General features: G+C 46.6%; 1 protein-coding gene across 1 annotated transcript in view; it reads right to left on the bottom strand.

The window, feature by feature from the left end:
• The window catches only part of LOC131294990 (out at first protein), a 48,397-nt gene that overhangs the window by 17,435 nt on the left and 16,587 nt on the right, over nucleotides 1–14,375 (bottom strand). The window contains exon 2 of the mRNA XM_058323048.1: nucleotides 4,863–4,976. Within this exon, the coding sequence (XP_058179031.1) occupies nucleotides 4,863–4,976 (114 nt within the window). The remainder of the gene's footprint in view (nucleotides 1–4,862; nucleotides 4,977–14,375) is intronic.

Below are 14,375 nucleotides of genomic sequence, written 5' to 3'. Positions count from 1 at the left end.
ACATCTAAGATGGTCTTCAGGGGGGAGAAAAAAAAAAGCAACAACGACGCTCATCGCAGTGCTTTATCCACTGCCTTTTATCTTCATTATGTGCTCACCGAAACATGGTCTAGCCGAAAGGTTGGTACTCCTTCGCCAGCACCGAGAAATAATGAGTACGCGGCGAGCCAGAATGGTATGGATGGAGGTTGGACGGAATGTTTAAGTTGTGCTTTTATCCAGCAACCGGCAGAAGCGGAGGAGTTTTGAGGAAAATTCATTGAGGGCTATGGCAAGCAAAACGAAAAAGAAAACACCCTCAGGTCGTGCACGATTGAAATGTCAAAAAATGTTCAGTGGCGTGGTAAATAAAGCAAATGAATAGAGAAAATTGACTTGCTGTCCAGTTTTGAGGGGCGAAAATCAAAACAAAAGTGATAACGGAAAAACAAAACTTTGAAACAACAGTGATTGAGATACAATACGTGATGAAAAATTTGCCAGTTTTGTACCATATTTCCATAATTGAAGAAAGAAAAAGAAAAATTAGAAACTTGTTAAAATTTAATTCTAAAGTTGAATGTGCTGATTACTATGACAAGAACAAACACGTTGATACAGGGTTTGCCACCTATGTTTTAGCTCTAACCCACCGATGATTGAAATAGCTCATCAACTGTTGTCTCTAAAGCATGTGGTATTGAAATAGCTCATCGACCTTTGCCTCTAACTCATCTCATTTTGCCTCTAAATCATCTGATTTTGTCTCTAACGCAGCCTGCTTAGTTGATTTCGTTGGCTGGCACATATAAAAATTAAACGCAAAATTGATAAAAAATACATAAGAATAACTTTAAAGCACACAAAAATAATAATGTTTATTGTTTTCGGCTTGACACAACCCAGATGCGTTAGAGACAAAATGAGACGAGTTAGAGACAAAATGAGATGAGTTAGAGGCAACAGTTGATGAGCTATTTCAATACCACATGATTTAGAGATAAAAATTGATGAGCTATTTCAAAATAAAGTGTGTTAGGGTCAAAATCACCCTTTTTCGAGGCAAAGTTGGCTGGCAACGCCTGTAATGTCATCAAAATTGATTTCTAAAAAAATATAAATAAATGAAAACATGCTACTGAACTACTTTTTCTGTGTTTTTCGTGATTAAATTAAACGATTAGAATTGCTTCAATACGTCTCACGCTTCTAAAACAGGTGCAAAAAAGAAAAGACTAATCTACTTCACTGGAGACGGTCATCAATTAAAGCCGGGAGCTCGATCGGGAGCACGGGCACAGGAAGTCAATCATTTCACTTTTCTTCATTAGGGTCAGGCCGTCAGCGTCAGGCGCAAAGGTCAGAGGCCAAACGCCAGAGCACACCTTCAACGAGCCCGCGAGCGAATTCTTCATTAAACGATGCACGAAAACAAACGCCTAACGTGGTCTTCCGGTCTTTTGGCGGACCGAACCACAACTGCGAGCGCCAGCCCTTTTGACTTATTTGCCTCGTGGATTCCACGGAAAGGAAATTCCGCGAAGGCACGAATGAGCGAGATGCAACAGGTGTGTGTGTGTGTGTCGGGTCGGATGGCAGCAACCCTCCCGCATGCCCGATAATATCGGTTGATTATCCACGAATAGTGGAGGGTCTTTTGAGGGTTAGGAGCAGCTCGAAAAGGGCACACGGCGTTTGCACTATCGATCGGCGGCGTTTCGTGCGTCATCCGGTGTGCCGATGCCTTCCATTTCGCTGGCCAATCTCGAACAACATCCGGTACAGCGTGGCTGTTTCCGGAGGAGTGGGTGGATGTGAGTGGGTTGACGAATGGGACCGGCGCGTGTCCGGTGCACGTTTTCCAACCCGATGAAAGCCACATGCAGCAGATTTGCTCACAGTGCACAAGATTTTTCCGATTTTCCGAAAAACACCTGAGAATGATAGTTCCCATGCACCTGTTTGTCCCACTCTTGGAAAAGCGGGAAGAAAAAAGGAAAAAAGGCAACCTATGGTAAAAAAATACAGATCAAGCGGGCAATAGCAAATACCTAGCCCGTTCGCAACAAATGACGCAAACACCATGCGGGCATTCCGGGCCGGGCGGAAACGGTTCATTGGATGCCCCGGAAAACTCGCCGGGCAGCCGGAGCGAGATGCACCGCATGAAACCAACAACGGAAAGGGGTGAAAGAAAACTCTTTGGCCTGCGGAACACAACTACATCAAACAGCAAGATTGATCGTTTCCGCCACGGGTTTCCCGACGGGTTGCTGCAGCCAGCGCGGCGGCACTTTTCCCTGTCGGTGTTTTTTTCTTTCCCTCAGCGTGGCAATATTTTTTCCGTCAATACCCTGCAACGCTTTGTCTTTCCCCCCCTTCCCGGGAGGCACGGGGTTCTGGTGTCGGCTTCGTTTTTCATTTTACTTCTTCCTCGCTTCAAACCCTTCCGGAAATCTGCTCACCTGTGTAGCTACTATTTTTCTTTCCGAGCCGATTTGTGCGCTTTTCCAACCCCGGCTGTTTTCCGACACTTTGAAGTTATGTGCTAGACAACTATTTTCCAATTGTCTTCCTGTTCCTGTCCGGATTCCTTCGTCAAATTCTTCTCTTAGATTAATATCAAATATTTCGATCAAGGAAAACGGTTTTGCATATAGCTGAAAAGCAATTCAATGTTGTGCAAATATGTTAGCTGTTTTCCTTCCCTATTCTTATATTGTAGTGAATACTTTTTGAATATAAATTTCCAAAGTGCATTTATAACTCTCAATGCTTTCTTTTTTTCAAATTCCATCAAATGAAAAAAAGCGAACAGGATAAATAATATCCAATGCAATTGTTTTTGAAGATATAACACCGTATAAGCTCTTTTACGAGCCTGTCCCAATACAACGCCCCAAATTGAATCAAAATCTCATACACAATCCGTGCTGACCTAACCTCATTTCCATGCGAAATAGGATAACGCGCAAACAAGCATCCGATAGCGCCGCTCTCGGATTCCTTCGTTAATAATGACAAACTAATATCAATCCAATGCACATTCGGCACATAGTGGCCAGATAGTGATACCTTCCCTGTCCCATCCCCCCACCCCCTCCGGGGCTCGAAATTGGCCCTACACCAAAACCCGGCTCCATATCAGGCCAACCGTGCGGCGAATTGAGTTACGGTATCCCGGTCTCTCTAACCGGTCCGACACACACACACACACACACACACACACACACACACACACACACACACACACACTCGACACAATTAGTTTGACAGAAAAGTCTGCCACATTTTTTTATTCTCTTCTCGCTAACAGTGTTTCGCGTTGTGTGAGGTAGCTGAGGGGAAAAAAATGCTCGCTTCTCAGCGGTAACAAAAAACAAGACCGGCACAAAATCCCTGCCCGAGCAGACTGTGTGCCATTAAAATGTCAATCTCGCAACCGCCGACAGACATCCACCGTCGGCGGAAACTAGAACGCAAAACTCCACGGCCTCCATCACTTGGCAACTCATCATCATCATCAACATCATCGACATCATCGTGGGCTTCATGTTTTCCAAGGTGGAAGGGTTTCGAGAGGGGAGAGGCACACGGAGGGGGGGACAAAAAAAATCACGAATCTGTCAAACAACACCATCCCGGGCGGCCCGATGTTCGTCCAAACGCTTTCGCGGCCAAACGGAGCTGGGCTTGTGCGACAGCGTGGTGCAGTATTTGACATGGTTGCGGATATTGATCTGTCGATGGATATGTTGTAGGCAACAACAACAAAAAAAAGGAAACCCGACTCTCCCAACAAAAAGAACACGGCAAAGAGCTTCAACGAACCTCGAAGGACACACTGTACAGAATGTACCGTTCGTTCGTTCCGAAACCTAAACGTTAAACGACCACGTGATGGAGTTTTTTCTTTCGTTCCGTTCGCTGTTGATTGCTATCGACGGATTCCTATCGAGAGTAACATCCATTAACCAATCTCGATCCATGAGGTAGTCGGCGAAATAGGAAACCGTAGCTCGTTTTCGCAAAGGAAAACTCTCCATTGGAAGCCCGAGAGAAGTGGACTTTGTGGTATAAATATGTGGTATTTATTTATAGCCCCGCACATTACAATCCACTCGGGGGACGGGGTCAATGGAAGGACAGGAGGTAATGGTTGAAGAAATGTCCAACTAGAAATTATACAACCAGTTTAAGCGCGGTCCTCCGTTTGCCGAGCGACTCCACGACTCGGACGTACACGAGTGCGTCAACCGTTCAATAATGGAACGGAGCAGAAACTCAAAGCTTCCTCCGGGTCCAGCGGTACACTGTTCATGCATATTTCAGTGCAGTGCACAGTGCAGTCCTTGCCACTCTGTTCCATTTACAGCAGCACTGGTACGACGCCGTGACATAGTAAATGACTCACAACGAAGTCATCACCGACGAATGGTAAGAACCGGTTGTTGTTCCGATGTTGCGGTTTCTTCGCAAGGATGGGTTTGGGTTTTCGCATGAACATGCATCCTTGAGACTCTTCCCTTCCTGAAGGGTGGAGGGGGGAGGTAAATAATGTACGGTGAATGCTTCGTTACCTCCACTTTTGCTGGGCATGGATGCATGCATGTATACATCTTGCCTAAGTAATGAAACAGATCTTGTAGCAGAGTCATTCGAGAAGAACAAGCAATGATGCAACTGAACGCTACTTCAAAAGGCCAGGCTTTTCCCACACGGCAAAAACCCCCACCTCTCCCCCCCCTCTCCCAAGGGTCCAAAAGTGGAGGAAATGTGAAAATGACAGTAGACGGTAAGTCGTTTGCAAGTGGCTGACTGCTTCTCTGCCGGGAGTTTTCCGATCTGCATGCTTTCAATGCGATGCTGCCGCAGTTACTTACACTCTTGAAGTCGATCAGCTTGGTTACCAGTGTGCCATCGCTCCGTTGGAATTCCAGCGAGCACGTGTCATCGCCGACGCTGGATGTTATTGTCTCCTGTACGATTTCTCCTCCCTGCCGAAGAAAGAATAACAACATTGGGATAGTTTGTTAGTCAAGTATTTGAGTAAGTGAGTCCGTTGTTTCTTAATCCGATCCAATGTTATACATATTTTAATAGGATTTACAATATCTCAGAGTTTACGTCTTGTTGCGTCTGATTGGTGAAGCTTCTGCAAAATTCCCCCTTTCAGTCAGCTAATCTAAAAGTCCTCTTCTGAAAATCAGAAAACCTACCAAAATTTACCACAACCCCGTAGAACAATAAGGGCTGTTTTTCCCCGAAGATTAATCTAAAATCCCATTTATTTTTAATTATGCTGCATAAAACTTCCACCAACCACCAAACCCATCATCATCCGGTGCCACTTGAGACAAAGTCGATCCTAGCTTTAGGGAAACTTTACGAGTTTTTCTTCACACGAAAACCCCCACCACTACCACGGGTTTGAGGTTGGTAGGCTTGAGAAGGTGGGCCGTTTCTTGATGGGCAACGCTTTCGTTCGGAATGGGTTTTTGGAAAATTTCCCCCCCTCGAACTAAGGAATGTCGATGGTGGCGGTGCTAGAGCCGTCTAATCCTATTGAGAAATAAATTAAAATGCTCCCCCAGTCTGGGAGAAAGGGGGGGTGGGGAAGGGAGGGGAAACTTTGTGATGCGACGCGAAAACATCATTGGCCGAGTGACTTTTACAGGAACCGGCGTTGATTTATAATGCCCTTTTTTCTGCGCAGCGCGGGCATGAGGAAAAAAGCGATTTCCGGTAAATTTATCACCTCCATCCACAGAATTGCCTCCATTTTGTAGCGTCGATTGCGAAAACCGATCGTTTTTCCGTGCCCATCCATTCGGGGATGGGACAGTTTGGAGTTTTTTGGAGAAGGCCCTTCACGTCGTTGGTATTAAAATGGGACGAATCGGTACATTAAACATTTCATTTACTACCGAATTTTCTCACGTTTTCGGCCGAAGAACTTGGTTGGTTAATTAGTATTTTCCAAGTTGATTTAATCGCCCAAACTGAAGTGAGTTGTAAACTATGGAAGTAAAATCAAACAAGTGCAAAAACATTCACCAACTCGAGTGAAACATTGAACGGCCTCCGGGAAGCTCTACGTTCATTAAAAATCACCAAAACGCCCGTAGGCCACCTGGGGATTTCCGATGAAAAATCGTTCTTTCTGTTTAGGGGATGATTTATGCATGTCCAAAAACCATCCTGACGGACGAACGACCGGCGAACGACAGGCAGAACAAAATTGACTCTCCGAGTGAGACAGCAAAAACAAACAAAAAAAAGATGGAAGCGAGACAAAGTCATGGGGCGAAAACTTTTGCTCAAATATGCTGCGGCAAAAGTTCGGAAGGCTCGGGGACCGAAGAACCAAGGACCGACGGCCCGGGTCCGAAATTATCCACACGAGACCGTGACGGACACACATCAAAAACCCTTTCGGGTTCGGGGAGTGCTGGAAATTTATTGGACACCTGAGATCAGCCCGGCGGTCCGGTATCGGTACGAGGATTCCGATGACCGTGACCGGGATGTATAGGAATTTTCCCTTTTTTCCGATCTTCTCCCAGGTGCGGTAAGCGAAAGGAACCCTCTGTTCGACGCTAGGAGGCTAAAACTTTTCTCGGGAAAAACGCCCGGTTCGGGATACTTCTGCTCCGGCTTCACGGAAGTGGAATCATCCGTTCAAAAGGTCCCGTCGGACATGGTCAAAGTCGGAAAGCTCCATCAAACCACCACCGGCTGCAGCGGGGAGAGGGCTCTGGGGATGCTGGGGAAGGGATTTTCGATGACTAAGCGCCTACCGGAAGCGACCCCTTTTTGCCGGAAGGGAGACGCAAGGGTTTGGGCAGCACATCATCATTAGCCGTGCCTGATCGAGCCAACTTCACCTAGACACCGCTTCTTCGCAAGCCATCGGGAAGAAAGGCGGGCCAAGGAGGAAGAACGGAAGCGGAATTGTCATTTCCGGTCGGGGAGAAAAAAAACCCCCGTCGGCCGGGAAAAAGTCGAATGGAGGCGGTGAGTGATGCGGGACACGGTTGACGCTTCCGAGCGACTGAACGGACGTCGGTTTGCATCCGATCTGAGAACCACCACCTCTTACCCTTGTCTATCCCACCCCGACTCTCGGTGTGGTGTTGGCTTTTCACTCTTGAATGCTTTTAAGTTTATTGAAAATATTTATGCTTCTCATGCTGTTGCTGCGGATCGGTCCTCTCACGGTGGTCCGGTTTTCTGCCAAAGAAAATGAATGTTAAGAAGAAAAACAGACACTCGCCCGCCAAGAAGGAGAGGCGAGAAAAACAAAGCAAAGACACGGAACGGAACTAGGAAGCTTTGATACAATTTACGATGGTCACGGGACAAATTGAGTGGCAACCGAATGAATCGAAGAACGAGTGAACGGACGGACGGACGAAGCAGACCATCATCATCAGCACCAACAGTGACGGTAAGATCCAGGTCCAGCGAGCTAACAAAGTACGACCCTACAGTGTGACACAAGGGTGACCTCCTTCACGAAGAAATACCGTGACACCGTGAGTAGGTGTGAGCAGGGGCGTGAAAATTGCTACCGCCACTTGTTTTCCAACGAAAATGTTTATCCGCCAGACAGCGAGGAGCCGGAGTAGGGCTTCTTCCGGCCATCGGGGCGCCGTCGCCGTGAAAAGTCCAACTTCCGGGTTGACTTTCGCTGTTTGGTCAGGGTTAAATGGCTTGCGCTTGAGGAAAGTGCAAACGTCACAGCGCGCTCCCGTAGCGCTCCCCCTTCCTTCCGACACTTCAACGAGGTGCAATGATGGGTTGTTGGGTTTTGTTCGGTGCATCCATCATTCATGGCGGTCAGCGAGCTGAGGTTGCAGCAGTCACGCGAATCTGGGAAAATTGTTTCCAGCACACCGCGCGCCTCCTTGTTTGGAAGGTGGGTGAGTGGATGTAATCAAAGGGCAGGATGACGCCGTGACGCTTTAATCACACACCACCTCATAAGGTGGTCGGACTGTCTGCAAAAGCGACGGTTTGTCCGGAATTGATCAAAGTAAGCGTTCCGTGTACGTTCTTCACTTCAGAACCTTGTCATAGAAGGCAGCAGGCGTTGAAGGGTCGATTGAATAAAGCTAGTTTACGTTGATGAAGCTTTTAGTTGTCATGTTTCGGGTCAAATAGTTGTTATCCGTTTAGGTTAGAAAAATAACCTATTTAGTATACAGTCGTTGTCACTCAAGCAGTTGGTATGTTCTTTAACTGTTAACTTAACTTAACTGTTGTCTCTAACGCATCTGTTTTTGTCTCGTAGTCATCTAATTTTGTCATTAGCCAAAATTTAGAGAAAAAAAACCCTATCTTATATAATCACTCTTTAACAATAATAATCAAAAATCAATTGATTCTTCAAACTAACTTGTGCTTATTGTCATGTATGTTTTACCAATTTTTATGTTAGCGTATTAAAAAATTTGCACGTATTTATAAACCAAATTTATAAACATCACTTGATTCGCTAGTACCATACTTTTAATGTTTAATAAATTAGTATAATCTTACTTTCGAAGGCAATTTATTGGATAAATCTTAATTTAAACTACAATCCTCATATTTTGAAAAATTGACATACATTCATGCGGAAAACAAAATTTTAAAATAGGCACTAAATAGAAAAAAGAGAAACTGAATTTTAAAAACAAATAGCTTAGAACCGAAGCAGTTAACAATTAAACAATTTTTGAGTGGAAGATTTCACCTTCACGAATTAAAACCAATGGCAACAGCGCATTGTTTTATTGAGCCATTCGTTTGGCCGCAAATAAGGTGGTCTTTTCATCATCATCATCATCATCATTTCCTGGCATTCCTGTCGCAATAAATCTCTTTTCGGTTATTAATAACATGCAGAAAGAGCTTAAGCGACCATCATAAATCTACGGCACTCAAGCAGCTGCCACACGCAGGCCGATCGGAGGCGGATAAAATCGGCCTCATAATCATCGTCTATCGGAGCAATACATCTTAGCGCACTTCCCACGCGCACCGGAATTATTTCGTAAATTCGTATCCGATGGCGTTCGTCCCCATCGACATCGATTGGAAATTGTCATCCGCAGACCGAGCGATGGATGCTGATTGATTCCGGAGCCGAGCACGAATACGAATTGATGCGTTGATTTATAGCCCTCAACTCCCCAGCCCTCCACGTGAGTCCCTTCGAACGAGGTGTCTCTCCTATCGTCCCCCCGGTTGGAGATTCTATTACACACGACTCTATGTCTATGCTAATCTCTTCCCAGCTGCTCGGGAAGGCGGGAATGGAATCCTCCGGCAGGAAAGAAGTGCCTCTCAATCGGAGCGGATTAGCGAACGAGAGGGCACAGGAAAAAATAAAATCCTGACCTATAACGACGTGCTCGACGTAGCACCTCGTAGCTTCCCTAGAGCGGGTCCCGACTCAGAACCTCGTGTTGGCGCGTTGCATATTCAACAGAGTCACCCCAGAGTGAATCTGGCTCACGAAGCGGATAGAAAGTCAAGTGAAGCGTGTCGGATTTTCTTCGTTCCCTTTTTTTTGAACGGAGACCGCTGACAATGTTGGAAAAACCGACCAGAATGTCTGCACGACTCCAGCAGAAGCCTTTCCTGCTTCCGACGTTCCTCTCCCCCTTCGTTGCTGACCAAAAATGCGATCCCTGCTCGAGTGAAACGAACCTGGTTCACATTTGCCACAAAATACATATTCAAGCCATTATCGGGATCCAATTTTTCTCCGAAACGCTTTTTTGCCTACCACTCGCTTTCTTTTTTTGTCTCCCCCTCCTTCCCCAGAAGCCGAAACCGCAAGGTATGATGGTCGAGCGACCTTCTCCCCCTCCCTTCTTTCTTTCGTCCTCACCCCGTTTTTCCACCCGATCAGGTAGGAAACGATAACGTCGTTAGCACCGGAAGGCTTCTCCCTGCTGCTTGATTCTTTCCTTTTCTGGTGGGAAAGATAGGAAAATTTATCTGGCAACCGCCAGAAATCGTGAGGAGTAGGCCGGTGTAGGCGTGGACGAAAAAAGAAACACATGGTTTCTTTATCGGGTTCACCCCCGGGCAGCAGGACGTTGGATCGTTTCGACATCGACCGACTGTTCCGAACGGCTGCCTCTTCTTCCGTTATCGTTTTGCTGATTGGGTCAAATCGACCGAGCGAGTGAAAATGGAATAATTCGCGGCAAGACTGTCGTCGACAGTCGATGACTCACTTTTCAGTGTTCACCGGGAAAAGTAGGGGTAGCCAATTTTTCAACGCGAAGCAACAGTCAGCGCGATTGAAAGATGCTGGAGTGTTTGATTGTTTGACAGTTCAAAAATATATGGTGTGAAAAATAGAAAACATCAGCAAAGCATTTAAGAATGACAAGCGCTGTCAAACTCGTTGGAAAAGTTGGAATATCTTAACACCGGGAAGCATAACATGTCGTTCACGACGTGAACGTGAACTTCACGTGCATCACATCATGGCCACAAGTGGGAATTTATGGAAAGCCTTTTTCCTTCGCACCATTCCAGGATGTGGCTCGTTGCATCACTCTGTTAACTGAAATGCGAGCGTTGGATCGCTCTTCAGTGACAGCTTGTTCCTTCCGGGCGAAAAGTGGGAGGCCATTCAACACTCCGTTTACACTTCATTCACCGCAACACACACACACACACACACCTTCTAGTCTTTCCACACGGTCCAGTGGAAGCATTGTGCAGCGCTAACAACCGTTTCCACGCATGGATACGCCTTCCCTTTCCGAGTGTTAACAATTACCAACCAAAGTTGGCTCTGTTGTGTTGAGTTTTCTTTTTTCGTTGTTGCTTCCAAAGAAACAAAACGCCCCCGTCTAAGTTGAATTTAAACTTAGACCCTCTCGTTATCTTTCTTTTCCTTATACTGCCATTTCCCTTCCGGCTCGTATGTAAATTGGCAAGTGTCATACGTTCCACAAAAGGCAACCCACGCCTCGCATGATCGGATACCTTTTTTCCCCCTCTCGAACCCTCGAAACACAATCTCGAGCAGGACCATCTTTCGTTCGTTTACGTTCGTTCGCACGCGGAAAAAAAAGGCTCGGATAACAGCGCTATGCAATCGGGAACTTTACGTGCGACAGACGCTTTTCCGACGCTCCCACCCCGGGAAAGCGAGTGGTACCAGCAGGTGGGAAAATTAGGTTAGAACATTGCTGCCTTCCCTCGCTCTTTTCGATGGTTTCTAGCACTTCGTCGTAAAGTAACGCAACCGGTACAAGGTGTTCTCTAACAATCTGCGTTGGATGTCAGCTCGGCGGAAGAAATCTTACCATGCGTCGTAAAATAGCAGCATCGAAAGAAGCCCGAACCATGTAGCGTTAGTTCCTGAGCGGTGCGTTATGCACTTTTCCGAAACCGAAATGTACTTCCCCGCCGCCTCTCGACTAGTTGTTCGGCATTACGCCTTGGTTGTTCTAAACCAGATTAACACCAACCCCCGGGGGAACAAGTCACCGCAAGGGGAAGCTGTCTTACGCTCCGCTGCGTTCCCCAAAAGCAAACAGGTGCTCTCGGGGAAAACTCCTCGCAACTTACCAGCGCCGTCTTGTCCGGGGAGTGTGTCAGGTTGAACCGTGACTGACGTGAATAAATTATGCAAGACTCGCGTTTGTTGTGATGCAGTCGAGCATCGCCGGTACGGAACGGGCGAACAACCCGGCAGTATGTTGTCGTATGTTAACACACGTGAAGAAAAGACGAAAACAAAACTAACGCACGAGCACGTGAGCACTTTTGCGGAACAACTATAAATCCGCGCCGAAAGAGCAGAAGATTTATTTCCGGGGCCGAAAAAACGTTCGGGACGCGATGTGGAAATCGCAGTGGATTTTAAGGCGAAGAATTTCGCTCGTCTCGGCCACGAGGAGGAACGTAAGCCCCGGCTTTGGTCGATGGTTTGACTGAACGATGGGCTGCTGGATAACGAAACGGTGCACGGCCTCGGGGAAGAAATCTCATTTCCCGCAAGTGCCTTTTAAAAATTAATCCTGGTTGATTTTGCTTCCCGCTTCGTGCTTCGGCGCTCCGCGAAGTTCAAAATCCATTCAAAACAGCATCCGGAGCAATCCGAAGCAGATACAATAGGTGGGCTAACGTAAAAGAAATGTGCATGGCTTGAGGTACGCCCGCGTACCATTTGTTTGAAGTACGGAAAGCCTGAAGTTTAATCGAAAAGCCTGAAGTTTAATCGAAAAGCAACTTAATTTTCTTTCATTACAATGCTTACAACGATTTTTTACGAGGAAAGCTCAAATGCTTCCATTCTTCAGGAATATTTTTATTTTTCTGTAGAAATCCATTACGCACAGTCATGTGAAATGTGGATGATTGTATGCCCGAAATCAATTTAATCAAAAATGTGTAGGCGTAACGTTACACTCGGATGGAAACTCGGCCAGGAAAAGTCATGTCGAAAGTTCATGAACAATAGCAAACAAAGTTCTCCGACAGCGATTTTTCCGTTCCATCATTCATCGGAAGAAAAGCGGGCCGAAAATGAATTACATCACGTGAGTGGTGAGCATTACCGGGTCGTTTCGTTCCGTGCTTTTATATCAACCTTTGCGATGCGTGATAGTAATTGAGCGTAAAACAATGAATCATCTTGTCTTAGGATCATATTTCATTGTCCACCATAGCTACACGTTTCCTTTAACACACACACACACACACGCACACATGACATCTGCAAAATCCGTTATTGCCGCTTCGAAATGGTAGCGCGTAACGGCCGACATTTTATTTCGGACCATTCCAGCCTTTACTGCCCGCACATAAAATGATCACTGCCCACAATGGGAAAACAGCCCCGAAAAGGCGGACCATTTATTTATCAACAATACATCGTCCGACACTAACACACTAAACACACGGCCATAGATAGGATAAGCGCACCGGAGCTACCTTTATGGTCAAGAAGATGTGCTGCCGAATGGATTTTGTCTCGCTCCTCGTGCTAGCTGAGCTATAAACTCGAGATAAACTCTAACGATCGCCACAATGCTCACGTCCGCCAGTTATCTCACAAAAGGGCCGTCACTTTCGGCTCCGGTCCGGTTGCACATGTGTGTGGTTGGGCGTGAGCTGAGCATGGTTAAAATTAGTTACGACCCAGGTGAAGTCTATAAATAATCCAAATGCCGAATGGCTCCGCTGGTTTAGGCCCATCAAAATGCAACCGGATGATGAAACATTACTATTTACTGATAGCGCATGCGGAGACTGTTGTGAGCTATAAAATAACCATAACAAGTTATTGCACGAGTCAAAAGGTTGCAGAATTGCAGTGAGAAAATGAATCGAATGATTTCGAGGTAGAAAAAACGTACGACCTGAACGGTAAACAAAATAAATTTAAGGGTTGATTGATGAAAAAGGCCGAACACCATCATCGTTTGCTTCATTACAAACATTTAACGAACCTTTTAAACCCTCGACCATCCGACACGAAACTCCACGTTCGGTAACGTATGTAAATGAATGTTCTTCGTCGGCTCACGATGCCCGGTATTACCGGCACTACGAAATCACATCATCGTATCATTATCAGAACCATCTGGATCGCATAAAATATGCTTCCCAATTCCGTGCGATATTAACCCACTTCCCGATGGCCAAACTCCACTTGCCACCGGGTATCCCACTTTCAGCCGGGTTTTGCTCGCGCTCTGAGGCGAAAATGCACGTTTGACTGTGGCGCGCTTTACAGCGTTGATCGCCATCTAAATGTTTATCGCCCATCGTGCACGCCGCACGGCCACCGCTTTTCCCCCGATCCGGCTCTAATGGCGATGGTTATGGCCCCGAAACGATGGCCCGTTATGCATAATGATGTCGGGGCGTTCGGATGACGAGCCGGGCCGTGACCGAGGTCTCGGGGATCGGATCACGAAACGCCCTGGACATTTCACGGAAGCCACAGCCACGCCACCGGATCGATTCCATGTTCCATCGCACGGTGCAGTTTTGCTCCCGCAGAAACTCTCCCGAGTGCCGAGTTGCCAATTTTTCGGTACCTCAAAGGGCACGTTCCGCTGGGATGAAGGGGAGGACGGGGAGAGACACTGCACAACACTCTGCTGGTCTGTTACAAAACGAACGACGCTTCAACGGTGGCCCACCAGCCGCAATGCTTCGACGGCCACCACAGAAACAGCAACTGCTGATTGCACTTTTGTTCGGCTAAATGATAATTGACAGCTGCCACGGCTTTCCGGCTGGAAAATGCCGCTGCCCGGTGGAAAATCAAACTCGAACAGCTGCCGTGAGCTACGATAAACACCTCCACACGACGTACGACTAGACGATGGTGTAAGTGTGTGTGTGTGTGTATATGCAGTGTTTTT

Source organism: Anopheles ziemanni, chromosome 2, assembly GCF_943734765.1.
Source record: "Anopheles ziemanni chromosome 2, idAnoZiCoDA_A2_x.2, whole genome shotgun sequence".
Classification (NCBI taxonomy): domain Eukaryota; kingdom Metazoa; phylum Arthropoda; class Insecta; order Diptera; family Culicidae; genus Anopheles; species Anopheles ziemanni.
Note: the sequence above shows the minus strand (reverse complement) of the source record. Positions and strands in the feature narration are given on the sequence as shown.